Source organism: Caenorhabditis elegans, chromosome V (assembly GCF_000002985.6).
Source record: "Caenorhabditis elegans chromosome V".
In the NCBI taxonomy this organism is placed as follows: domain Eukaryota; kingdom Metazoa; phylum Nematoda; class Chromadorea; order Rhabditida; family Rhabditidae; genus Caenorhabditis; species Caenorhabditis elegans.
The window spans coordinates 7,559,979-7,581,541 of NC_003283.11; the positions used below are offsets into that span (position 1 = coordinate 7,559,979).

Below are 21,563 nucleotides of genomic sequence, written 5' to 3' on the forward strand. Positions count from 1 at the left end.
TGTGCCAAGTTATTCACTTTTCTAAAATTCCGACACGGGGGAAACCGGAAGTTGGAAGACAAAGTTTAAGATCTCTCCGACAATATGGCAATGTTCCAAGTTTAATTTAAACTAAATAAAACAAAAATTAAGTTCAAATTATTGAAATTAATAAGCAGGTAATCCACAGACGCCGCCGATTCTCATGTAATCACAGCTGAAAATTTAAATTGTTTTAGAGAAGTTGCGGGCGCAGGTCGCCTTGAAGGCAGAATGGCAGGCGTTTGTGTGTCTACTTACTTGATAGTAGATATTTTTCCATTACGAGGATCAGTTTCATTTGAAAAATTAGTAATTTCCAGGCACTTCTCCCCTCTTGGCTCACCAGCATTCCATTCGAATTTGAAATAGTTCAGGTACGGAACTTTGAATTCAAACGCCTAGAAACTGATTTTTTTAATTTACGACTTATTTCGAAATAATCTGACGTTTATTCCAGTACAGTTCAAAGACTTGGATGAAAGTTTGTCGTCAACACACTCGGTTTTCCGAGTTCCATCCATCTAAATTCCCATTCCATTTCCAGTTAAGTCTCTCGGGGATGAGTTGAAAATATATTTTGCCACGCCTAAGAACGTATTACCACAACATGCAACAAACGCGGAATGAACTTACTTTGAATAAATACTTTTTCGTCCAGACTAGCCGGGCCTGATAACTGACCACCAAAGTTTTTGCATATATTGATTGCAGTATTTTTAGTAACATACCAATAATTGAAGTTTACAACTACCTGGAATAATTAAAAATTAAAAAATAAGCATTCGAAATAAATTACTGCAATGCACCAAGCAATATTGGGTCTTTGAAATAGTTGAAAATTTTGAGGACATCCGAATCTTTTGGGAGTTGGGGTGGTTTTCTGAAAAAAAAAACAGATTTTGAGCTGGTGAATTTTCGAAAAAATATTCCAAATTTAGGTTTAAGATGTTGAAAACTAGTTTACTCGGCTAGTGTTCAGAGCACAGTAAAAAGATATCTAAACTACAAAAATGATCTTTGGTTGTAAAGGTATCGAGTATAAAAGTTAAAACTTTTCAGTACCTCCAATTTGTATTCAGATTGAGTAGATGAACGGTGTCCTTTTGAAGTTGAGACATCGTTCAAATTGGGAAGCCGAAGAACTGAGCACCTTTCTCTTTTATAATTGTCTGAATCATTTGAAACCTGAAAACATAAACTTCTGAAAATATATTGAAACGTTAGTTAAATTATTCAGGTCCTATTTCTGTTTAGTTTACAAACCTGTTTCATTCCTTTCTGACTATGTTCGGCATATACAATGCTATACATTATTATTTTCTCAAAAGGAGTTTAACTAACACGTCAAAGGTGGATGTACCTTTAGCCCGAAGGTTCTCCCAATTTGAACTCTCGTTAAAGACGATACCGCTCCATACCCGCATCGATAACACGATTTCGAAACCCAAAAGCATAACTGAACATTGTTTTTTGTTAGAAAAATTACTATTTTTAGTGAATACCTGGCAGTTATCGTCTTGTCCACATTTAACAGTACAGTTCACAAAACTGGTGTAGACCGACAAATATTGTGTACAATTTGAATTATTCGTGATTGTTCCGTTGAGTACAATCATATAATTCTGCAGTTAACCTATGCATAACGTCAAGACTTCGGAAGTTCACTCACGGGAATTCCGATAGAAGCGTTTAAATACAAGATAATAACAAATAACAGTAGCATCTATCAAGCTATAAAATTCTTATATTTGCTCAAGAAAATGCGAAATTCATCGTACTAAAAAATATGCTTCAAAAAGTCAATGAGCCGATACATGGATTCACTTGAATTGTTTTGGATTAAACTTTTGCTTCTTTCAAATGTTGAGCCTTGAAGTGAAAATATATTTTCAAACAGCATAATTTGGCAAAAATGGGAAACTGGGAATTGTTCAATTTGGGGGAAGTCCTGAAAATTATTGAAAATTGCAATTTATTGTCTTGGTGAAATTTTAAAACTTTAACCATACTTTAAAACGGGACTATGACAAACAATAATTTCAAATACAATTCATTTTAACAGTTGAACCATAATAAAACCAATGTTTAATTTTTTCTTGACCCTAAAATATCTTCCAGTGAAATCATGTAAAATTTCCGGTTGTGACACTTGAAAAACTTTTCTAAAAGTTGTCATGAAGTTTTTTTGTGAAAACATAAAATAAAATAAATAATGAATAGTTCCTAAATAGGTGAAAATATCACAAGATGTGATGTTTCAAAAAAGTATTATATTTCAAAGACTCGAATGGAATAACTTAGAAGCCCATAATAAAAATTAGTCATTATTTTGTTCGAACGTTTCCGCCGAAATTCTATCTGATTTTATGAAGTCCAGAACAATTTCCGAGAGCTCACATTGTTGTAAAAAATGACCCGAAAAAAATTCAGATCGTCTTATTTACGGTTGTATCAAATTTTTGTTTTAATATTATACGTTTTATCTAAAAATTCTGAAGTGAGCTTACACATCCTTTTGAATGTTTCTGTCAAAATTGGATTCGTAAAGTAAGCATTAAAGATTCTTTAATCAAACATTCAAAGTTCTCCTAGTTATATTCAGTTCAGTATGTTCATATGTTTCGTCTTATATCCCTGTACTAGTATGTGACCCCAATCAATATTCCAGACCTTCTCCCTGCAGCTCCACATTGCCTCCTCTACGCCCAACAAAGATGAAAGGGGATGTTTCCCCCATATTCTCACCAAAACATCTCCAGTTCAAACGACCGACTCTTTGGCGGTACGGAAGAATACAAAAGGTCCGCCTTTTTTTCTTTTTGCATAGCAGTCAGGTATGAATACCACACCATTTTCAGTCATTCCAGCTAGTTTGTGGTTACCGAGTCAGTGACTTCCTTTTCTTTTCGGTTTACATTTCCGGTACTTAGAAATTTTAATTCTTCGATTTATTCTCTTTTCAGTGAAACTATTTGTTTTCCAATTTTCCTGATCTCCCTTCATTATTTGCTGATTCAAAGTTGTTTTCTGCACCTATTTATTATTGCCAGCAGTCGTCTGTTCACCATGGCTGTAAAACCATTTCCGTTTGAACGCATTGTCACATAACCCCGGCGGTCTATTAGAACTGATTGTAAAACTATAAGAAACTGTGAGAGAGTGATTGTTTTCGTGGTTTTTACTCATATTTATGACTTCGTGTTTCCTTGTTTTTACTTATGTATTTTCTAATCCCAACTAATTTCAGATTTCAATAATGTCATCAAAACGTTCGTCCCCAACTGGAAAACTCCGTCTTCTGAGCTTCCTTCGTGACCTTCTTGAAGACGAATCGAATTCAGATATCATCTATTGGTTTGACAAATCTGAATCGGTATTCAAGATGAGCAAGCCACACAAGGTTGCCGAGCTGTGGGGAGCTGCTACGGGTAATCCAGGAATGAACTATGACAAAATGTCAAGAGGACTTCGTTATTTCTACACAAACAATACATTGGAAAAGGTTAGTTGAGTCGCGGTTGAATTTTAGGATTAAAATGTGTGCGTTTTTGGTTAACTGCGCTACTTGCTTGATAAATTCATGTAAATTTGGATACCGTCTTCAACCTAGATATTTGTTAAATTTTTAGTAGTTTCTTTCTAATTCAAATTTAATAATTTTCCAGGTTCCAGGCAAAGATGCTCGTTATCGCTTTATCGATTCTCCAAGACATTCGTTCCTAGATTTTTCCATGAAAACTGAACTTGAGACGCCAGTCAAAAGAACTCCTTTGTTCAATATTTCAAATCTAATTTCAGATTTCGAAGTTTCCAATAATAGGTATGAAGGGGGAAATTTTTGAGGAAATGTGCGCTTTTCTTTGGGGGACCCGGGGGAATTTTTTTCAGGTTCGTCATTTGGCTCGACTATGCTGCTACTGCGAGGAATTCACCTTTCACCAAATTCTACAACACGACATGATTGACTGGATTTCTTAGTCTTTCAATTTTCCAGATTGAATATTTATTTTTCAGCTTGACATCGTCACCAACATCGAGTGCATCTTCAGTAGAACCATCTTCGCCAACAACAACCGAATCATCACTGGATCCATCACAATTTGTGCAATTGACTCAAAACCTTGTTCAATTTAACACATTTATGTCTCAAAACCCAATGTTCCATACTTTGCCCCTACCCACACAACTTCAAGTTTTCTTCAATTTTAAGACAATTTTCCCCTCTTTGTTTCCGGCATTGGTGTGAGACTCCTAAATTTCCTAATAGGTTCTGACAATTGATTTTTTTTTTGCAAGTAGTGTTTTTGAAAAGTGACACTTGAAAACTCACGCTGTCGCAACGGTTCCTGAAAATAAGCAATTGTAATTGTTGTCAATAATAAATAATTTTAACAGAAATTGGTCAATATATATAAACCAATTAAAATGCTTTAATATTGGAATTTCATTCCAAAATAAGAAGATTATTTGTTGTTTATTCGGATCAAGATGAGATATAACAAAATGTAATACATAAAAGAAAGAAGCATCGGGATGAATCGAATAACACTTAAAATAAGAAAGACCCGTCTTAAGTAAGAAATGTAAAATATAATTTGACAGAAAAGGATAAATAATATTGAAAGTTAAAAGAACAAAATTTGATGGATTAGGAGATTCATAAACTGGGAGGAGGAAAGGAATGTTGGTACATTGTGAACTATACTGTTCCAAAGGGGAACGACAATAGAAAAGAAACCTTTGGACTTTGGATTGACTAGAGAAAGGAGCATCGGCCGACGTTGAGATCTGACATGCAAAATGAATATTTTTTGAATCTGGGAAATGTACAGCGCTTGTTATAATTTTATACAAGAGAATAAGATTAATCAACCTTTTGTGTTAAAGCAATTTTCATCTCACAAACAACTCCAATTTTTGTGTAGCCAATTTTTATTGCATCATGTAGCCGCTGAATTATTTTTACAAAAATTTCTTTGAAATTTTACTTTAATACAGATACTATTTATCTGTAGTAAAGTACTCATTTACTTTACTACAGATACTTACAACTCGGACAATTTTTGCGTATCAGTCGTAAAATTCGTCCATTTTGGTTCATAAGTTGTCAATGAAATTGATGATATTATGTCATAACTTAATGGAAAACATGAGAAAAAGCTTGTTCGAAAATTAGTTTTGCACCCTCTATTAGTTTTGCACCTCCATTAGTTTTGGCAAACCCTCATTTACTTGAACATGTACTTGAACGAACGATAGATCAATCCCTTTGACGCTCATTCACTAACGTTTTCACTTTCGCTCGTTCACTAATAGTAATGGCTCGTTTACTAATGCCTGATTCCTTTTGAAATATCATTTACTAACTTAAAATAACACTTTTACTCATTCGCAGGAAAAATAAATCACAAGAACAAGAAAACGTGATTCCACTTAAGTATATAGTTAAGTGAGAGATAGTATAGGAAAGTGAGTAAAGTGATGCATCATATGAGAAAGACGGGCTGTTTGATTTGAACTGGGTATTCTTTGGGTAATCTGGCCAATTGTGTAAAAAAGGAAAATTCCAAATTCCAACAAGATCAGAAGAGAGCAGTGCAAGGATAGGGAATATCGAGGAATTGTCAAATGGGAAGGCTACAAGTTATTACTGGGAGTGGTTCAAGTGGGGAAGCGCATGGAAAAGACACTTTCTGATGGATAACTTGCTGATATAAGGATAAGGATAAGGTGGCCCGTAGAAGGTGGTGCTGGAGGTACCCCAATTGATTTGTGGGGAATTAAGGTCACCAGCGTGCGATTGAGAGTGCTATAGGGGTTACGGCGTGCAAGGAAAAAAGCGATTCTGGAGCAGTAGTAAGAAATGCGAATATTGGTAAATTGGTACATTACTAAAACATGAAGAACCAGCCGCTGAAGGCGCCTCCTACAACTGCAAAACTAATAGAGGCGCCTTACTAATAGAGAATATACGGTATATGGTACGGTTATTGGTAAAGTTGTACTCCCCAGAGAGAGCACCTTTTAGTGGTAACCTCCTCTTGTGACAAAATGGGAAAATGATGGAAAATGAACGGCGAAGAGCCGCAAATATTGCCATGAAAAGAATATGTTTGGAAAACGTGGATACATCCTTTATTGGGCATGTAGAATTCAACATCAATATATTTATTTGACACATTTTTTATTAACATGACAGATTGGCAATTTGCCCAACAATTTGTCATCAACTTCAAGTTGCCTTAGTTCCACACACAACTCCAACTTGAGCCAATTTATTGGAGATGGGAAACGAGCAACTAAAATCACACTTCAATTTTTGAAATTTTGAAAACTTGCCTTACTTTACAATTGAAATCGTTCCTAGTTCTGCACGCCCATTTGTGAGTTGAAGGCAAAACCTATTATTTCCTAAATCAGGTAATTTCATCAAACTGTATGCGTCCTCATTCAGAAAATGGTAGCCCGACTTCTTGACCAAGTGAGGATCGGAAGAAGTTATATAACTTCCAAATGTTTTTAGAACATGGATGACATTAAACTTTACAGGCCAGGAAATGATTCCATCAACCCAAAGGGCAAAATCATTTCCTTGATGTTCACTAGTAATATAATCTATTGTTGAATCTACAAAACTTATAATGTTTACTATGCATTACTATACAAATTCCACTTACTCATTATGGCCACCAACTCTTCGTCAGTCTCTGGACCACTTAATTGAGCATTGGAGTTGTTGCACAAGATTTTAGCTTTTTCTTCCGAGTTTATGACACTATTAAAAACTATCTGAAAATATAAATCAAAGACTTCTGAGATTGTAAAATCCGAGATACCAGAAAACACCAATTTTCATCGAAAATGGTAAATCTTTTGTCTGGACATTGTTTTTGGCGTGTAGTGGTTGAAGGGTCCTGGATAAGATGGTTTCAAGTTTTGACAGTGAAGAACTTCAGAATTCTAGTATATTGTTTTCTCACTAAACTTAAAAATGCATAAGCAGACTGTAAACCTTTCGCGAAGCCATAATAGAGTCTGCCTGCCTTTTACCTACTCGCATACCTACTAAAAAATATATGTGATAGGTTTCTTCGATTTACAAATGAGATTTCTACAAATCGGCGGTAACGAGAACAATGGCAAAATAACATACAGGGTGCGCCATAAGTATGGTAACACGTTTGCAGCTCTATAACTTCACGTGTGGAAAAAGTTATTACATGATTTTGTACAAGTTTTATTCTCCAAGAAATACTGACCAGATTAACTTCTTAAATTTTCAAAAATTCCTTCAGAACTTTTGAGAACATGATCTTGCTGGCACGCAAGTAGGCATTCTGCGGGATTTCTACATTTTTCTCGAGGAATCCATCAAGTGTCTTACAAGTTTTTATAGTTTAGAGAATGCTCTTGGTCCAGAGATTCTTTAAGAACAAAAATCGAAAAAATTTTGTCACAGTATTTCTGTCATGGACTGTGGCAGTAGTTGAAGTCTTGAATGACACAGTCGCCAGAAAGATGGATGTGGGCGGCGGCAGCAGTATGCAGAAAAATTCATTTCAGTACTTTTCGGCACGTTTTGACCTGATTTTCCAGAATTTTTTATAGAAAATTGAGCTAGGATGATTTTGTGGGTCGTTACGCCTTGTGAAACCAAAAAAACTGAGAAAAATTTCGCAAAGTTGAATTTATGAAATATTCAAAGGTACTTTCTAGGCGCCAGTGTCGACACAGAAAATTTTATATGCTACAAAAACAATCAAAAACGCTTCTTCACTTCTTTAACTTTGAATTTAAAATGAAAATCATACATCTGTACGAGAACTCGTACCTTTCTCTTCATACCATTCCTTTATTGTGACTCATAGCACTATTAATATCACAATGATTGCCTTGCAATCTAAGTGCATTCTTCCCCCTTGTCTCCCGTTGTAACATTCTTTATATTTCTCCTCCCCTCATATTCTGTATTTATACCAGCTCGTATGAGCTGTTCTTATCTTCAATAAACCGGTCACTGCCTGACCACAAAATCAACATGGTGCATCGACGCCCTAACGGGCTCGGTGTTTCCTCAAGACCCGCGTGGCAGGCGGGTCAGGCAGTGGGCTCATTCCCCATTCCATTCTCATAACGAGATTGGAATAGAAAGAGTGAGTCCCGTTCAACAAAAAGAACGTTGAATGGACCACGAAGATCAAAATCGGCCCACCATAAAAATTGGGTGCTGATCAGAACGCCAAAAAGACGAACAAATTCATCAAAGAAGGCACAATTTCCAATCAATCAAACTTGGAACTGATCAAAAGACCGATCGATAAGCGAAAACTTATCAACTGTTCGGCACCGATCCCAATTGATGGATCACAAAAAATGACCGCGAGAACTGTTTGTTTTCAATGAAGCGGAACCGATCCCAATACAAAATTGGAATCAAAAAACCGATCGACGGGCAGATAAAAATCTACTCAACGTTCGTCAAGTCTTCAGAAGATGAAGCACATAAGCGAAGCAGCATTTCATAAACAATGCTCTTCGAACACCAATCACGTCATGAATGTCGTGTACAACCTCTGGGTCCAAAGGTCCCAGTGGTTGATCAATGCAACTCAGCACACAACAAAGTGTTAGTTGTCAATCAACACGATCCTTTATGGATCAAATCACCAGAGACAGTATCGATCATCATCGATACATGTCTACAAAGTTGTTATCCATAAAAAGGTAATAACTAGGTCTAAGAAGTACCATCATTCAAAGATACTTTCAGTCAGAACTGAACAGTGTCGCATATTTGTCATACAAAATTGACAAACTTCATTCATGAACAAACTGTTGTAATACAAATATATTGCAACGACAGTTTCAGAATAAAACAACACTGTCAAAAACAATCGACAGCAAGAAGCACAAAGCTTCAACACTTGGCAGAGAATCAGAACGGTTCATTTTCGATTTGCAACTTGCGGGACAACCAACTTCGAGCAACAGCGTTTGCTTGCCGGGAGCCTCTCCCATGGAGACTCAACAACTGGCCCAATCAAGTACAAGGATGGTCATCAAAAGAGAACTACAGTGGCCTGGGATGGTCAAGGAACAATTCGTGACGAAACAAAGTCGAACATAATTAAATTAACCTATCTTTACCCATTCCCATCTTGTGGAGCCGGGAGTGTACGAGAACTCGTACCTTTCTCTTCATACCATTCCTTTATTGTGACTCATAGCACTTTTAATATCACAATGATTGCCTTGCAATCTAAGTGCATTCTTCCCCCTTGTCTCCCGTTGTAACATTCTTTATATTTCTCCGACCCTCATATTCTGTATTTATACCAGCTCGTATGAGCTGTTCTTATCTTCAATAAACCGGTCACTGCCTGACCACAAAAACATCTGAAAATTATTGGCGTGCGTGGGAGGTGCGTTTGTGTGGGAAGTGCCGCGTGCCAAAACAGCGTTTCGGCGAAAGGGTTTGTCAGATTGCCGAGGTGATTAAGATCGCACCTTAATGGGAAACGTTACAAATTTTGGGTCAAATTAAAGGAAATTTATTCAGCTATCAGTATTCAATAGAAAAATGTACGTTTGACGTGGCAGTCGCGCGAAAATCTCATGTGAAATAGCGCATCACGTGTTACCATACTTTTGGCGCACCCTGTATATATGTACAGTCTACGCATAATGCCCAGATGTTTAACTTACTGTTGTGATTGTAGATGATATCTCTTGTGCAAAATCATTTTGCAGCACTGCTTCAGTTTGAACCATCGAATCATAATCCGAAACATTTTTTTCTGGTGCGTATTCCAAATACATTTCCACATTTGGACAAAGGATATTTTCTCCGGTATTCTGAAATGGCATATACTATTATACATAGCGACTACAAGTCCCAGAATGTTTGCCTTCGTTGGAAAATGTTGCTCTTGAAAAATTTGGTAACTCAAACTCCCGCAAGGTTCTGAAGTGCCCCCTGTTATCAAGTAACTCACCTTATAAGCCATTTTCATACCTTTGCAGTCTGGAATAAGAACTGCCTTATGGCAATGATTACATTCCCTCTTGTATTTAATAGCCTGGTAAAATTATTCAATTTTAAAATTTGGTTCAATAGCCTACCACACAAGTTTCACTGTTCCCACAAGACGCTACGCAACTATTGAATTCTTTGTCTTCGACATAAAATGGTACGCACGCGCTTTCTGAATTTTCATCAATTCTGCCTTGTATTATGATCATTTGAGGAACTGTGCAATACTGAATCAGTAAAAATGATTATTTCCCAAATGGTTTCTGAAACTCACCGAAGCTTTAAATAAGACAAAAAGAATGCTCAACAGAAACATACACATGGTTGGAGCAAAATGAGCAACTTGTTCCTCACACATACAAAATGCCAAAATTCGTCATGGAAACTGTGCAAAAAAAACATGGAAAGTTTTGTAACGACTTTCCTTTCCTCGATCCCGGAAGGAAAACCGTGCGAAGCACGTGAAATGGGTATCCTCGTTTATCGAAAGTTTGACGTCACTCCTGATCTTCAAAAAAAAAAAACAATATCAATGATTGTGACGTCATTTTTTCAATAATCTGTGAAAGCAAAATTATTTTTATTTTTACATGCTCAAAATTAAAAGTTATAACTCCAAAGTTTTAGTCAAATTGCCGGATGTTGTAATCTCCACAATTGTCTTTCCGGCTGGACATGACTCCGTGATGTTACGAGTTAACGGTACCTAGAATTAAACTGATTATTTCAAATCAATCGAAATAAATTCTACTTGCTTTCATTCCAATTGCAAATCCCCCAACTTTGGGCTCCACAAAAACGACTGCGTCTGAAGCACAATGAGCACATGACCCATAGTTAGTTTCGAAACAAATCTGGGATTAAAATCATACGATTTATTGAGGAGTATGTAGGTCTCTGTGAAGATACCTGACAATGAATGTCAAGGCCACAATTTATGACACAATTCAAGAAATCGACATTTTTTGGTTTCGTCTCTGTGCAATTTCGTTTCTGGAGTAGTATTCCCCGATGTACATCCATTACACCATTGAAGACAACTATATGAATTTGAGAATTCTGGAATTTGAAACTGCTAAGACAAAATGTCTGCATACCTAGGTGCCTGCCTAAAGACGCCTACATTTTGTTTTCATGATATAGGCGCAAACTCAGGTGTTTGGTTCGCATTATGCCTATCTGCCTATGCGTTTGCCTTATGAGCAACATGCTCCCAACTCACAACCCCGTATTTTTGAAGTAAGAACGCTTGTAGGCATCATGCAATACATTTTGTACCTACTTATATATGCAACTCAAAATAGTTCAAACATATTGCAATGAAACTTACGCTGAAATAAATGAATGCTCGAAGAAAAAATGCGACGGTTTTAGATTTCAACATCGTTTTGAAAATATAAAAAATATATTCAAAAGCTAAATAATTATTATTATGCTACCTACACCTCCTGCCCAATAAAGTTTGATTGATGGATGTAAACGTTTCTTGAACTTTTGTTATTGGGCTTTGGTTATTTATTACGGGAACATTAAGTTGTGAAAATGACTATTGCACAACACAGTTGACGCACAAAATATCTCGTAGCGAAAACTACAGTAACTCTTAAATTAAATGAAACTACTGTAGCGCTGGTGTCGATTTACGGGATCGACTTTCTGTGCGAATTGTGACAGTGGTATTAAATTTTCTTGAGTTTTTTCGTACTGTTTTGTGTTAAATACATAATTTCCGTAAATCGACAAAAGCGCTGTAGTAGTCTTTTCTTTTAAGAGTTTCTGTAGTTTTCGCTACGAGATATTTATGTTGCGCAATACGAATTTTCAGAATTGTGTGTCCCCCTAATACTATTGTAACTTCTTGTACGATTTTTGGAGTACTTCCAAAAGAGGAAATTCGGAGAAATCAGAAAGTCAAATGAAGAAAATGTAGATATATTCGCGAAAAAAGAATGAAAATTACAATAATTTAATTATCTGAAACTTCAATGAAAATGAAATGACTGTTTGCATAACAGCAATAGAATTATAAAATTGAATACAGGAAATTCAAAACAATGTCCATTTGTTACTCCTTCTTGAGACTCGAACTGAAATAATATTTTTCATTATTTGTTAAATATCAGAATAATTTAAAACTCACTGATCACTAGATCCACTGAGCACAAGATACGGTGTGGATAATTGTTTTTGCTTTTTGCGCTGCTTATCAAGAGTTCCCAGTGGAGTGTCGTAACTGTTTGTCTGTAAAAATGTTAATGTTCTAGAGGCCAAATTTAATATATTCTTTACCTTGAGCATTCTCTCCTCTTTGTCCTTACGATTAGCTCGTTTCTCCAACTGTTTCTTACCCGGATTGCGACCATGGAACCTGAAAAAAAAAAGTTGTAAATTTCAAAATTCACTAGACACACTCACTTGTATGATAGCTCTCTGTACGCATCTTTGGCATCCATTTCACGGCCTTTTCTGTCTACATAACTTATGTTAACATCAGGCTTGTAGTCGTGCTTCTCCGCGAATGGCATAACTGGTCCACGGTGTTGAGAGTTCAGACGATCAGCTTTTTTGGCGTTACGATCATCGGGGTCACTGGAAAAAGTTGATTTTAAAATTTCGAATTTTAAATTCACAAATAAAAACTAACAATCTTTGTCCATCGATTCGCTGTGTAGTTTTGTTTTTCAAATGATCCAGAGAAGGTCCTGAATGAGATTTTGCATTCGGATTTTGAAGATATCCTTTTTGTCCAGCCAGTTTGAGCATTCGACCGACACCCTTCGATACATCAACTTCCTGGCCGAGAGCTGGAGCATAATCATCCTTATCTTCTTCCATATCTTCATCCTCTTCTTCATCTTCCGACCACTTCTGGAAAATTATTTTTAATTGCAATATTAAATATGGAGTTTGGAAAATAGGGATTAATCTAAATCCGGATTTAGTTTCAAAATACTATGTGCAGAAATACCAAAAACAAAAACTTTTGAAAACGCAAATTATCAACTCTCGTTAATTTCGTCCAATATGAAGCCGCGTTTTTAAAAGTTGGAATTTTAAATGTTTAGCGTTTTTTTCATGATTTTTCATGATGGTTTGTGATTTTTAGCCTATTCGAATATTCGGAGTATTTTAAAACCAACCCTCTTCTTAGCCTCTTCCAATGCATCCTCATCATCACTATCAATTCTTGCATTGGATGGAGCTGGTTCTCCAGCAGCCAACCATCCTCCTTGATCTCTCAACTTTCTCTTCTCTTTTTCCTTCAATTCTTTATCAACTTTAGCACGCTTCCATTTCTCGAATCCTTCACTTCCTTCTTGTTCCATCTCTTCTTCCTTCACTTTCTTGACTTCCGATACATCAACAGTACGATTTCCTCCAAGACCGAGAGTTGTGATCTCACCAACATGACGACAGTACTCTGTCGTAGAATCAATATAGATTTGACCTTCTTTCAACGGCTTAACGTCTTCCTCCTCATCAATCTCCATTTTGACTCCATGACTCGTTAGAATATCTTGAACTTTCTTTCCAACATCGTTATCCATCTGCTTCCCATCGATTTGCTTCACTTTTCTAGTCTTCGCCAGAATTGAGCTCAACTCTTCTTCGGCGTTGTCGTCAATTACGACTCCAGTCAAATCAACGCCTCCACTGAACATCAGATCGTTATCACTGTCATCATCTTCAGCGATTTGATGCTTTGAACGAAGCTTCTGAAGACGTTGAAGGTCTACTCCATTTCCTCGCATTGCCTTCTTCCATTTTCCATTGTCAGATGAAGATTCTGGCACTTCTTTGTCACTGATTTCGCCGTCTTCATCCTGAAACGCTATTTTATCATTTTCCTATTTATTAAAATAGTCAGATTGGTCCCAAATATCGAAATACCACAAAAGAAAAACACAAAAAAAATCATTGAGATTTCAATTTCGACGCAAGTTATTTTTTGGTTTTTTTTCACTTTTGAAAAATGAAAAAATGGTCATAAATGTTTTTTAAAAAAATTTTCCAAGGAATTGAAAAAAAAGAACAAACTTAACCGTTCGCGGAACTCTACAAGAAACCTGTTTTTTAATACTTTTGAAATAAAAGCATATTTTCGAACATTTATAAACTTTTCTGTTTCATAAAAATAGAAAAACAACACGAAAAAAGAATTTTCGTCAAAATCGCTTACCTTTCCATCTTGTTTCTCTTTCTTCAGTCCTTCGTCCTCTGGTTCATCAGAATCCCTTCTTCTCCTTCCAAAATCTCTTCCTTCTCCAGCTTTTTCAACGGGCACCAAGTCAGAGGCTTTCAGAACCTTTCTTTTACGAATATTCTTCTCCTTTTTGCCTTTCTTTACTTTTCGGAATTGTGTCATCTCGTCCTGGGTGTAGAATTCACTGGCAAGCTCGTATTTTTTAGTCTCCAAACTTTCCAAACGTTTTCCTGCCATTTTCATTCGACGGAACGCTTCCATTTCACTGAAAAATGCAAGAATCAGATATTACATTCAAATATTTTGAATAACTACCGTCTTTCTTCTTCTAAATCGACACCACCGTGCTCGTCAAGTCGGAACTGTTTCTTTTGCTCTCCTTCCAACGTCTCATCGTACTTTGCAAGAACACCAAAGTTTTTTGCCTGAAAAAATAACGAATCAGTTAAACTTTTAAAATAAAATCCCTACATTTCCAAACTCGTCGACATCTTCATCAAAATTCCGATTAGGATCCTTCCGTTTCCTCAATTCAACATTTCTGACGTGACGTTCATTGTCTAGCAGATTTGGATTCACGAGAACTTCGTCTCCATCATCAAGAACTCCCTTATCTTGAAGCACCAAAATTTGATCACCTTCAATAAAAGCCTCTCTCCCATGACCAATAACCATTCCAGCTGTATCAGATGGCCCTTTGGTTTTTGGTTTCTTCGGCTTTTTCACTTTATCGACGATTGCACTGACACCAAGCTCTTCGTCAAGTTGATCAAAAGCTGCAGCTCTATCGGCGGCCTTTTTGGCTTCATCTTCTTTCTGACGCATTTTGTTCACAAAACTGGCTGCACTGTCTTCTTCATCAGAATCTGCGAGTTTCTTCGCTTTCAGGACTTTTGAATAAACATCTCGTTTCGCTTTGGCGATTTCTAGCTTCTCTTTGATATCTTTTTCTTTTTTCTTATCAGAAATATTCTCAGCTTTTCGATGTCTGAACTCAAATCCATCCTCATTATAGATTTTCTCATTGGTTCCATCATTAGCATCACGTTCCTTATTGTCGTTAGTTTCAAGAGGAGCCAAACCAAGCGAGGCGCGCAGTTTGTTTGTTTCTTCGATTGACATCGAATCCGCCCTGAAAAATAATTATTTTATTGAATGAAATGCTCTCCGTGTTATACTTACGGTTCTCCATTATCCTCAGGCTCTCGCTGTTTCGCAGATCTGCAATTTCACCTGTGAATTACAGAATTAATAAAAAGAAAAAGTAACAAAAACACTTACCTTTTCGATCGTGGAGGAGATGGAGATCTTGATGAATCTCGATTTTTTCCAACTTCAGAAGTGTCATCATCGAACTGTTTTCGTTTTTTTGAGTATTTGGAAGACATTTTCAAGATTAAAATGAGAAAAATCAATGAAAACTTGGCTGAAACTGACTGAAACTTGAATGGGACACTTTCGAAAATAAATCTCGAAAATAACGCAAACAGTATCGCGTAATGCGTCAGCACCCGCACTTAGCGCAGAATCCAATTTAATTCGAACTTATTTTTTGTATTTATCTAAAAATTAATGGAAGGGCGCTGAAACAAGACTAAAATAATGAATATCGTAGGTTTTTGATTAAAAAACTACTTGACAGATGGAATAAATAACTAATTTCAGACAAACTTCTCGGTGTACGCACAAAAACCATGTTTTCTGCTAGAATGGCCAAATGCCAGAATTCTTATGGACACTCCGATTGATTTCACACCATTTTTCAGCTTCCTCCCACATGTATATCAAAGGTAAATCAAGGAAAAGTGACGTCGTTTCTTTTCAAAGCAAAAAATTTCAGCCCGCGAATCAAAAATGCTCCGATCGCCAAGAAGTTTCAGATACCGTATCTGAAAGAGCTCGGAAACCGTGTCTACGTCGAATCGCCACCTGAAATTTTCCACGTATCGGTTTGTAAACATGGAGATTAATTAAATTTAATACTAGACGCATTTCAGACGGATATGCTAAAAATGGATACAATCGACGCAATTTTGGTGTCCAACTATGAATCATTCGTCGGTTTGCCGTTCTACACAGAGGGTTCCGGATTTTCTGGGAAAATTTATGTTACGGAGATTGCGTATCAGTACGGAAAGTGAGTGATATAAGAAATTGGATATTACAACTGCTAGATAAAAATTTACAGACTTTTGATGGAGGAAATGCTCGAGTTCATTTCTCGAATTGAAGTATTGCCAAGTGATAAAAAATGGAAAAGAGAAGAGTTTTGTGGGTCAGTTTATAAAATAAAAATTATGTTTCATAATTTTCAACCTTTTTCCGTTTTTCAGAAAATTTCCAAATCCTCCATTTCAAAATCCCGTCGAGTGGCGCCCCTACTACACGACAACTGATATGCACAGTTGCCTTGCCAAAGTAATCACATTAAGTTTTAATCAAACAATTGTAAGTTGTTAATAAGAAGTTTGAATATATTTAAGAAAATTGCAACTTCCAGGATCTCTTCCGTATTAAAGTGACTCCTGTAGTTTCCGGACACACTTATGGCTCAGCTTACTGGACAATCAAGACAGAAAATGAGCAATTTGCATATCTCAGTGCTTCGAATCCTTCTGCAACAGACGTGAAGCTCATGGAGACGGCGCCGCTTAGAGCCGTTGATCACATTCTTGTCACTTCATTGAGCAGACTAGTGGATACAACTGCAAAAGAAATGGGATATTCTCTTATCAAAACTATCACGGATGTTCTGAAGAAACATGGATCGGTTCTGCTTCCAATTTGTCCAGTTGGTCCCATTTTCGAAATGATTGAAGCGGTTTCTGACATCATCACTACTACGGTAATTAGGAAATCCGGTGGTTTTCACAATTTAAAAATTGATTTCAGAATGGAATTCCCCTGGATACCCCTATCTACTTCATTTCCCCGGTCGCTAAAAGCGCAATAGCAATGGCCAGTATCAGTGCCGAGTGGATGTCAGAATCCCGTCAAAATGCTGTATATCTGCCAGAAGAGCCGTACAGTCACAGTAATCTTATCAAAAGCGGACGAGTAAAGATCTACGATTCGCTATACGGATCATTCTCTAAAGAATTCAAAACTCCTTGTGTGGTGAGTAAAAATTGAAATTAATCTACTAAAAAGTAAAATTTCAGATCTTCGCCAGCCACGCATCACTTCGCATCGGAGATGCTGCCCACATGGTCGAAGTTCTTGGATCAGATCCGAAGAATGCAGTGATTGTTACAGGTAACAATACGAAGAATCATGTTTCTGTGATTTATTATTATAAATTAAACGATTTATTGCAATTCGCGATTATTTCAATGTCGGAAAATGATCAAAACAAATGTAACCTTCAGTGTCTGCTTCTAGAGCTACTATCAGATTAGATCCGTTCAACTCCATATATTTCCACGTGGCCGGTGCCTCCAAAGTCCCAGATTTCATGCAATTTGCCAATCTCCCCGCGTGTTTCTGGATGTTGGCCATGTCTTTGCGATAATCGATTTTTTGACAAATTGAGCAAGATTTTTGGCAATTTTTGATGGTAAACTTGCGGCAATATTCTTGGAATTGGCAAAAGTGCAATCTCTTGTCGCCTGCAATGGTGATCGCAGTTCCCAGCACTCTCGTATCGATCTCCTTTACGTCTAGAATGTCTTCGGGTTGTCTAACTCTGAAGATCGAGAAGATCTCATCACATGCATCCGTAAGATGTGAAATACAATATGACGCTGTTGGAATAGTATTTCGAGTTTTAGCATTGTCCAACGTTATCAATCTATTACGAAATGCAGAGAGAAGAAGAAGCAAGCGTTCGTAGTCCGTCGATACGATTTTTCTTATGACATCGGGACGGCGGTTACCACATTGGATACAACATCTCACACGCCTTGTTCTTGGTATTGTGATATTTGCCATTATATTGTCTCTGAAAAATGTATATGAAACTAGCGAAAAGTAATTACAATATTACCTCGTTGGCGCTGTTGGAGTCGCACTCTCACTTGTTGATGGTACCGCTTGTTCTTCATATTCATCCAACTCCTTCTTCACTTCAAGTTCATCCATCTGCTCAGCTTCTTCATGGTACTCCGGATCAATTGGTTCTTTCTTGACTTCGGTATCTGTTCCAATAAAGATGTCTCTCGGTTTTTCCTCTTCCAACACACATTCAGAGGGTTCCTGTATCCCTAGTGGTATTCCCGAAACTAAAGATTCCATCAAATGTTTAACACCTGCGTCGGAAGGTTCTTCTTCTGTGGCTTCTTGTTTCACTTCCTGTACACAATCGAACGTCGCCGAAAAAGTTCCGAGTAAGTTTTCAGCAACGGGAAGGTTCGATGAGCTTGTGCCTGGTAGGCAATCTCGAAGTACATTTTTAGAAGAAATTGCTCTGCTTCGATCACGCAACTCTGCTTCTGCTAGCTCCGACTGTTTCTGCTCTACAATATGAAATCCATGCGGTCTATATTCTTGAAAAGAGCTCGCCACGTCCAAGTAGGCAGACAGGTGTTGATCATTTGTATATCTACTGCACATTCGATTATACTTTCCGTCTTCTCCAAAAAACTGGAAGGCATCGAGCGAAACAGCGGGGCAAGCCAAAAATTCCTTCGCAAGCTGAGACAAGTAGATGATACTATCGTCTTGATGGATTCTCCAGAATTCGAAAGGATCCCGCGCCCTCTGATTCTGTATAAGTTTTTTGTAGACTTCAATTTCTCGTTGCAGAATTTGAACTCGCTTATAATATTCTTTTGGTAAATCTTCAACGATTTGAACGAAATCGCACGGTGTCTGTAGCCTAATCAAAAATTGTTCCTCTAGTTCCTTCTCTATTTCCAGCCATGTTTCCATCGGATAAATATCCTCTTGATACGCAAATCTAGGATCCAGAAATGTCGCCAAATGATATCGCGTGCTGGCGGATCCTTGAGTGACTTTTTTGAATGTATCCGTAAAGTTTTTGCGTAAACGACCCTCCCCAGAGCACTTTGTAGTATCCGAGAGAATAACGTGACGAATCTTCCTGATAGCTGGGATCACTTGAGAAATAGAGTTATTTGGAGCACTGAGCTCGTGAACGATTTGAACACATGCTCTGAGAATTTGATCAGCAAGTTGCAAATTGTCGAAGTCTGAATTTGAAATGTGCTGGGTTCTCTTCCTTCCGCCACTCATAGTAGAACAATAATCGATCAATGTAGTGTGCTGAAAATATACAAATTTTTTGATATATTATGTTGAAATAGTATACCAATTCCACACATCTTGACAAAAAAGCGTACGTGGAAACCCAGCTTCCGTCCTCGGTTGGAAGTTTTAAATTGTTAATTTTTTCGGCATCCAGGCTGTAATATGAACAAAAATTAATATCGATTTGTTCCGTGTTGAGTTGACAACTTACGTTTTTGCAAACAACTTATAAGTCGGACCAGTTTTCAAGCTAACGATAAATATACGAAGGGAGTTCAATCCAGTCCGAACTGCAGGGCTATTGATCACAGAGTTCGCAAATTCACTGATCCGATTGTATGTGCACGTATAGTGATTCAACTTTTGGGATGTCCGTTCCGCAAGAAAATCAAAAATGTAACGATCCGGCGAAACCATGTTAGTGATCGTAAAATCTCGATACTTGAAGTTTCTCGACGCATTCTGGATATGAGCTATAATCATGGTCACCGAGATTCTGAAAGTAAATCAACTTGAAAATCAATTTCCGAATAAAATAAACTCACTCTGCTTCATTAACTTTTTTGAAGAAAATAGTGTCTCTTCGCTGGATTAAATTCTCGAAATGATGAACAGAAAACGCAATATAATGTTTTTTTACTGGTTCTTCTGCTGACACCTTTGCTCTCACAACATCCAACGTTACGCTAATAGGCCCAGCTCTCCGCGAATTGACAATTTTTGGAATTGGTATTTTATTGATACTGCATTTAAGCTCCTCTTCCGTCGGAACCTCACAATTCGGGTTTAAATGTTTGATCAGTTTTTTCAACGAAGAATCTCGAACACTTTCGAATGGTATCCCCTGAGATACAAGAAATTCGCAAACTGTATCGGTCGTTGTCGGCTCGGAATTGCAATCGGATGTTCCTGGAGCCAAGTGTTCAAATTCTGAAGGCCAGGGAAAATTCGGGTGGTTGTTTCTAGAAAATTTATGATCATTTGTTTCAATCAAAACATTTAGGTTTACCTTAGAGAATTGAAATCCTTTGGCATTGCAAAAGATCGAAAAAAATATCACAAAATGCAAATTCAGCGAAGAATTGGGAATTCTCAATGGAGCGAACTTGCAAAATGAAACATACGTCTAGACGTCTGCGTCTCTCGTCTTCACACTATCTCTTTTCTAGAATAAAATATTGATTATTTTCAGATCCCGATCTCCCTTGCGAAGATGTTCGTGAGCCATTCCGAAACCTTCCGATCAAATTCATCAACATTCCGATGGACTTCCGCATGGATTTTGCATCTCTGGAACGGCTTCTGGCTGACGCGAAGCCCAAGGTTTCAATTAGTTTAAGATCTTTAATAAATTTCTATTTTTTAGTACGTTCTATGCTCATCTTCCTACACAAGACCGATGATTCGTCGTCCAGATATGCAGATCAACTACGTGAGTCGAAAATCAAAATAAAAAATTTTAATTCATCTCTGGTTTAGGAAAAAGTATGGCCGATCGAATATGATGAATGTGTGCAACTATCGAAGCTGTCAAGGAATAAGCAAAAACTCGTCACAGTCGCGGTTCATCCAGAAGTCGTGAAAAATCTGAAATTCAAGCAGCATCCATCGAAAAAGTTAGCGGTAGCCTCGATCGCATGCCACCTATCCGCATACAATGACGATTTCAAATTGGTACCGGCGAAAGTGAAAATTGCAAGACGAAAATACGGTAGAATTACGCTGGCAAAGGTGTTAAAAGCGTTGAGAGATAAGAATTGGGATGCAAAAGAAGTTGAAAAACCGGATGAGACCGTTCTTGAAATTGATGAGTTGGAAGCGAAAATCACTGTGAAAAACGATGGAACTGGAACTAAAATTTCGGTAATTTGGAAATAATTTTTTACTCATTCTAAAGTCATTTTTTGCAGTCCAATAATCAAGAGAATCGCGAGAAAATTCTCGAAATGATCCGCTCAATTTTGATAGAGGACGATGGGCTCGTGGGTCGGAACAACGTCGAAATTAAACCTAATTTATAAAAAACACTTTATTTTATTTTATATTGGAATCTCGTGTGAAACTGGTTCAATGAAGATCAACATGCTTAAAACGAGT

At 37.2% G+C, this 21,563-nt stretch overlaps 6 protein-coding genes, 1 non-coding gene and 1 pseudogene across 9 annotated transcripts; 3 read left to right on the forward strand and 5 right to left on the reverse strand.

Moving 5' to 3' along the window:
* Nucleotides 1-273: 273 nt before the first annotated feature.
* On the reverse strand, nt 274-1,637 carry clec-211 (annotated as a pseudogene). Of its 2 annotated transcripts, none has more exons than one of them (7): nt 1,524-1,637; nt 1,382-1,477; nt 1,084-1,206; nt 818-901; nt 655-772; nt 468-607; nt 274-419 (listed from the first exon to the last, which is right to left on the reverse strand). In that variant, coding segments are annotated over exons 1-7 (821 nt in total). The 2 variants fall into 2 exon arrangements; another variant differs by having other exon boundaries at nt 276-419; nt 1,285-1,477.
* Nucleotides 1,638-3,268: 1,631 nt separating this feature from the next.
* F19F10.1 (ETS domain-containing protein) lies at nt 3,269-4,418 on the forward strand. The gene is made up of 3 exons (NM_072548.5): nt 3,269-3,523; nt 3,687-3,841; nt 4,036-4,418. The coding sequence occupies exons 1-3, from the start codon at nt 3,278-3,280 to the stop codon at nt 4,265-4,267; spliced, it is 633 nt and encodes a 210-aa protein (NP_504949.2). The 5' UTR covers nt 3,269-3,277; the 3' UTR covers nt 4,268-4,418.
* Nucleotides 4,419-6,253: 1,835 nt separating this feature from the next.
* clec-212 (CW domain-containing protein) lies at nt 6,254-10,412 on the reverse strand (the record flags this gene model as incomplete). Its single annotated transcript, NM_001356699.1, has 8 exons — nt 6,254-6,320; nt 6,366-6,648; nt 6,699-6,810; nt 6,858-6,935; nt 9,727-9,876; nt 10,017-10,100; nt 10,144-10,281; nt 10,329-10,412. The coding sequence occupies 8 exons, from the start codon at nt 10,410-10,412 to the stop codon at nt 6,254-6,256; spliced, it is 996 nt and encodes a 331-aa protein (NP_001343645.1).
* On the forward strand, nt 8,021-8,153 carry F19F10.13. Its single transcript, NR_102036.1, has one exon. It is a non-coding gene; the product is annotated as an Unclassified non-coding RNA F19F10.13 (non-coding RNA).
* Nucleotides 10,413-10,661: 249 nt separating the features above from the next.
* F19F10.14 (DUF2769 domain-containing protein) lies at nt 10,662-11,077 on the reverse strand (the record flags this gene model as incomplete). Its single annotated transcript, NM_001356700.1, has 3 exons — nt 10,662-10,760; nt 10,810-10,908; nt 10,964-11,077. 3 exons carry the CDS (start codon nt 11,075-11,077, stop codon nt 10,662-10,664), a joined length of 312 nt encoding a protein of 103 aa, NP_001343839.1.
* An 894-nt stretch (nt 11,078-11,971) lies between these two features.
* On the reverse strand, nt 11,972-15,692 carry snu-66 (SNU66/SART1 family protein). Its single transcript, NM_072551.6, has 11 exons — nt 15,540-15,692; nt 15,441-15,479; nt 14,730-15,390; nt 14,574-14,683; nt 14,235-14,523; nt 13,195-13,878; nt 12,699-12,922; nt 12,470-12,643; nt 12,344-12,422; nt 12,195-12,295; nt 11,972-12,141 (listed from the first exon to the last, which is right to left on the reverse strand). The coding sequence occupies exons 1-11, from the start codon at nt 15,644-15,646 to the stop codon at nt 12,120-12,122; spliced, it is 2,490 nt and encodes an 829-aa protein (NP_504952.1). The 5' UTR covers nt 15,647-15,692; the 3' UTR covers nt 11,972-12,119.
* Nucleotides 15,693-15,823: 131 nt separating this feature from the next.
* ints-9 (Beta-Casp domain-containing protein) lies at nt 15,824-21,554 on the forward strand. Its single transcript, NM_072552.7, has 13 exons — nt 15,824-15,869; nt 15,924-16,048; nt 16,099-16,207; nt 16,256-16,395; nt 16,447-16,533; nt 16,592-16,706; nt 16,759-17,103; nt 17,151-17,375; nt 17,420-17,513; nt 20,659-20,789; nt 20,833-20,898; nt 20,946-21,329; nt 21,377-21,554. The coding sequence occupies exons 1-13, from the start codon at nt 15,861-15,863 to the stop codon at nt 21,485-21,487; spliced, it is 1,941 nt and encodes a 646-aa protein (NP_504953.1). The 5' UTR covers nt 15,824-15,860; the 3' UTR covers nt 21,488-21,554.
* ets-6 (Lin-15A/B-like domain-containing protein) lies at nt 17,534-20,568 on the reverse strand. The gene is made up of 6 exons (NM_072553.6): nt 20,476-20,568; nt 20,012-20,428; nt 19,678-19,962; nt 19,528-19,621; nt 18,244-19,481; nt 17,534-18,198 (listed from the first exon to the last, which is right to left on the reverse strand). The coding sequence occupies exons 1-6, from the start codon at nt 20,499-20,501 to the stop codon at nt 17,583-17,585; spliced, it is 2,676 nt and encodes an 891-aa protein (NP_504954.1). The 5' UTR covers nt 20,502-20,568; the 3' UTR covers nt 17,534-17,582.
* Nucleotides 21,555-21,563: the final 9 nt, after the last annotated feature.

What these genes read in the sequence shown, in the direction of transcription:
- ints-9 (NM_072552.7), top strand. An exon ending in CTCCCACATGTATATCAAAG is followed by an intron (nt 16,049 to 16,098) that starts GTAAATCAAGGA and finishes AAAAAATTTCAG; the next exon opens with CCCGCGAATCAAAAATGCTC. An exon ending in GAATGCAGTGATTGTTACAG is followed by an intron (nt 17,514 to 20,658) that starts GTAACAATACGA and finishes GATTATTTTCAG; the next exon opens with ATCCCGATCTCCCTTGCGAA.
- ets-6 (NM_072553.6), bottom strand. Translation starts at nt 20,501, where the DNA reads ATGCCAAAGGATTTCAATTCTCTAAG. An exon ending in AAAAAAGTTAATGAAGCAGA is followed by an intron (nt 19,963 to 20,011) that starts GTGAGTTTATTT and finishes ATTTACTTTCAG; the next exon opens with AATCTCGGTGACCATGATTA. An exon ending in TGTCAAGATGTGTGGAATTG is followed by an intron (nt 19,482 to 19,527) that starts GTATACTATTTC and finishes GTATATTTTCAG; the next exon opens with CACACTACATTGATCGATTA.
- F19F10.1 (NM_072548.5), top strand. Translation starts at nt 3,278, where the DNA reads ATGTCATCAAAACGTTCGTCCCCAACTGGAAAACTCCGTCTTCTGAGC. An exon ending in CAAACAATACATTGGAAAAG is followed by an intron (nt 3,524 to 3,686) that starts GTTAGTTGAGTC and finishes ATAATTTTCCAG; the next exon opens with GTTCCAGGCAAAGATGCTCG. An exon ending in TTCGAAGTTTCCAATAATAG is followed by an intron (nt 3,842 to 4,035) that starts GTATGAAGGGGG and finishes TTTATTTTTCAG; the next exon opens with CTTGACATCGTCACCAACAT.
- snu-66 (NM_072551.6), bottom strand. Translation starts at nt 15,646, where the DNA reads ATGTCTTCCAAATACTCAAAAAAACGAAAACAGTTCGATGATGACACT. An exon ending in TCTCCTCCACGATCGAAAAG is followed by an intron (nt 15,480 to 15,539) that starts GTAAGTGTTTTT and finishes GTGAAATTGCAG; the next exon opens with ATCTGCGAAACAGCGAGAGC. An exon ending in CGAATCGATGGACAAAGATT is followed by an intron (nt 12,644 to 12,698) that starts GTTAGTTTTTAT and finishes AACTTTTTCCAG; the next exon opens with TGACCCCGATGATCGTAACG.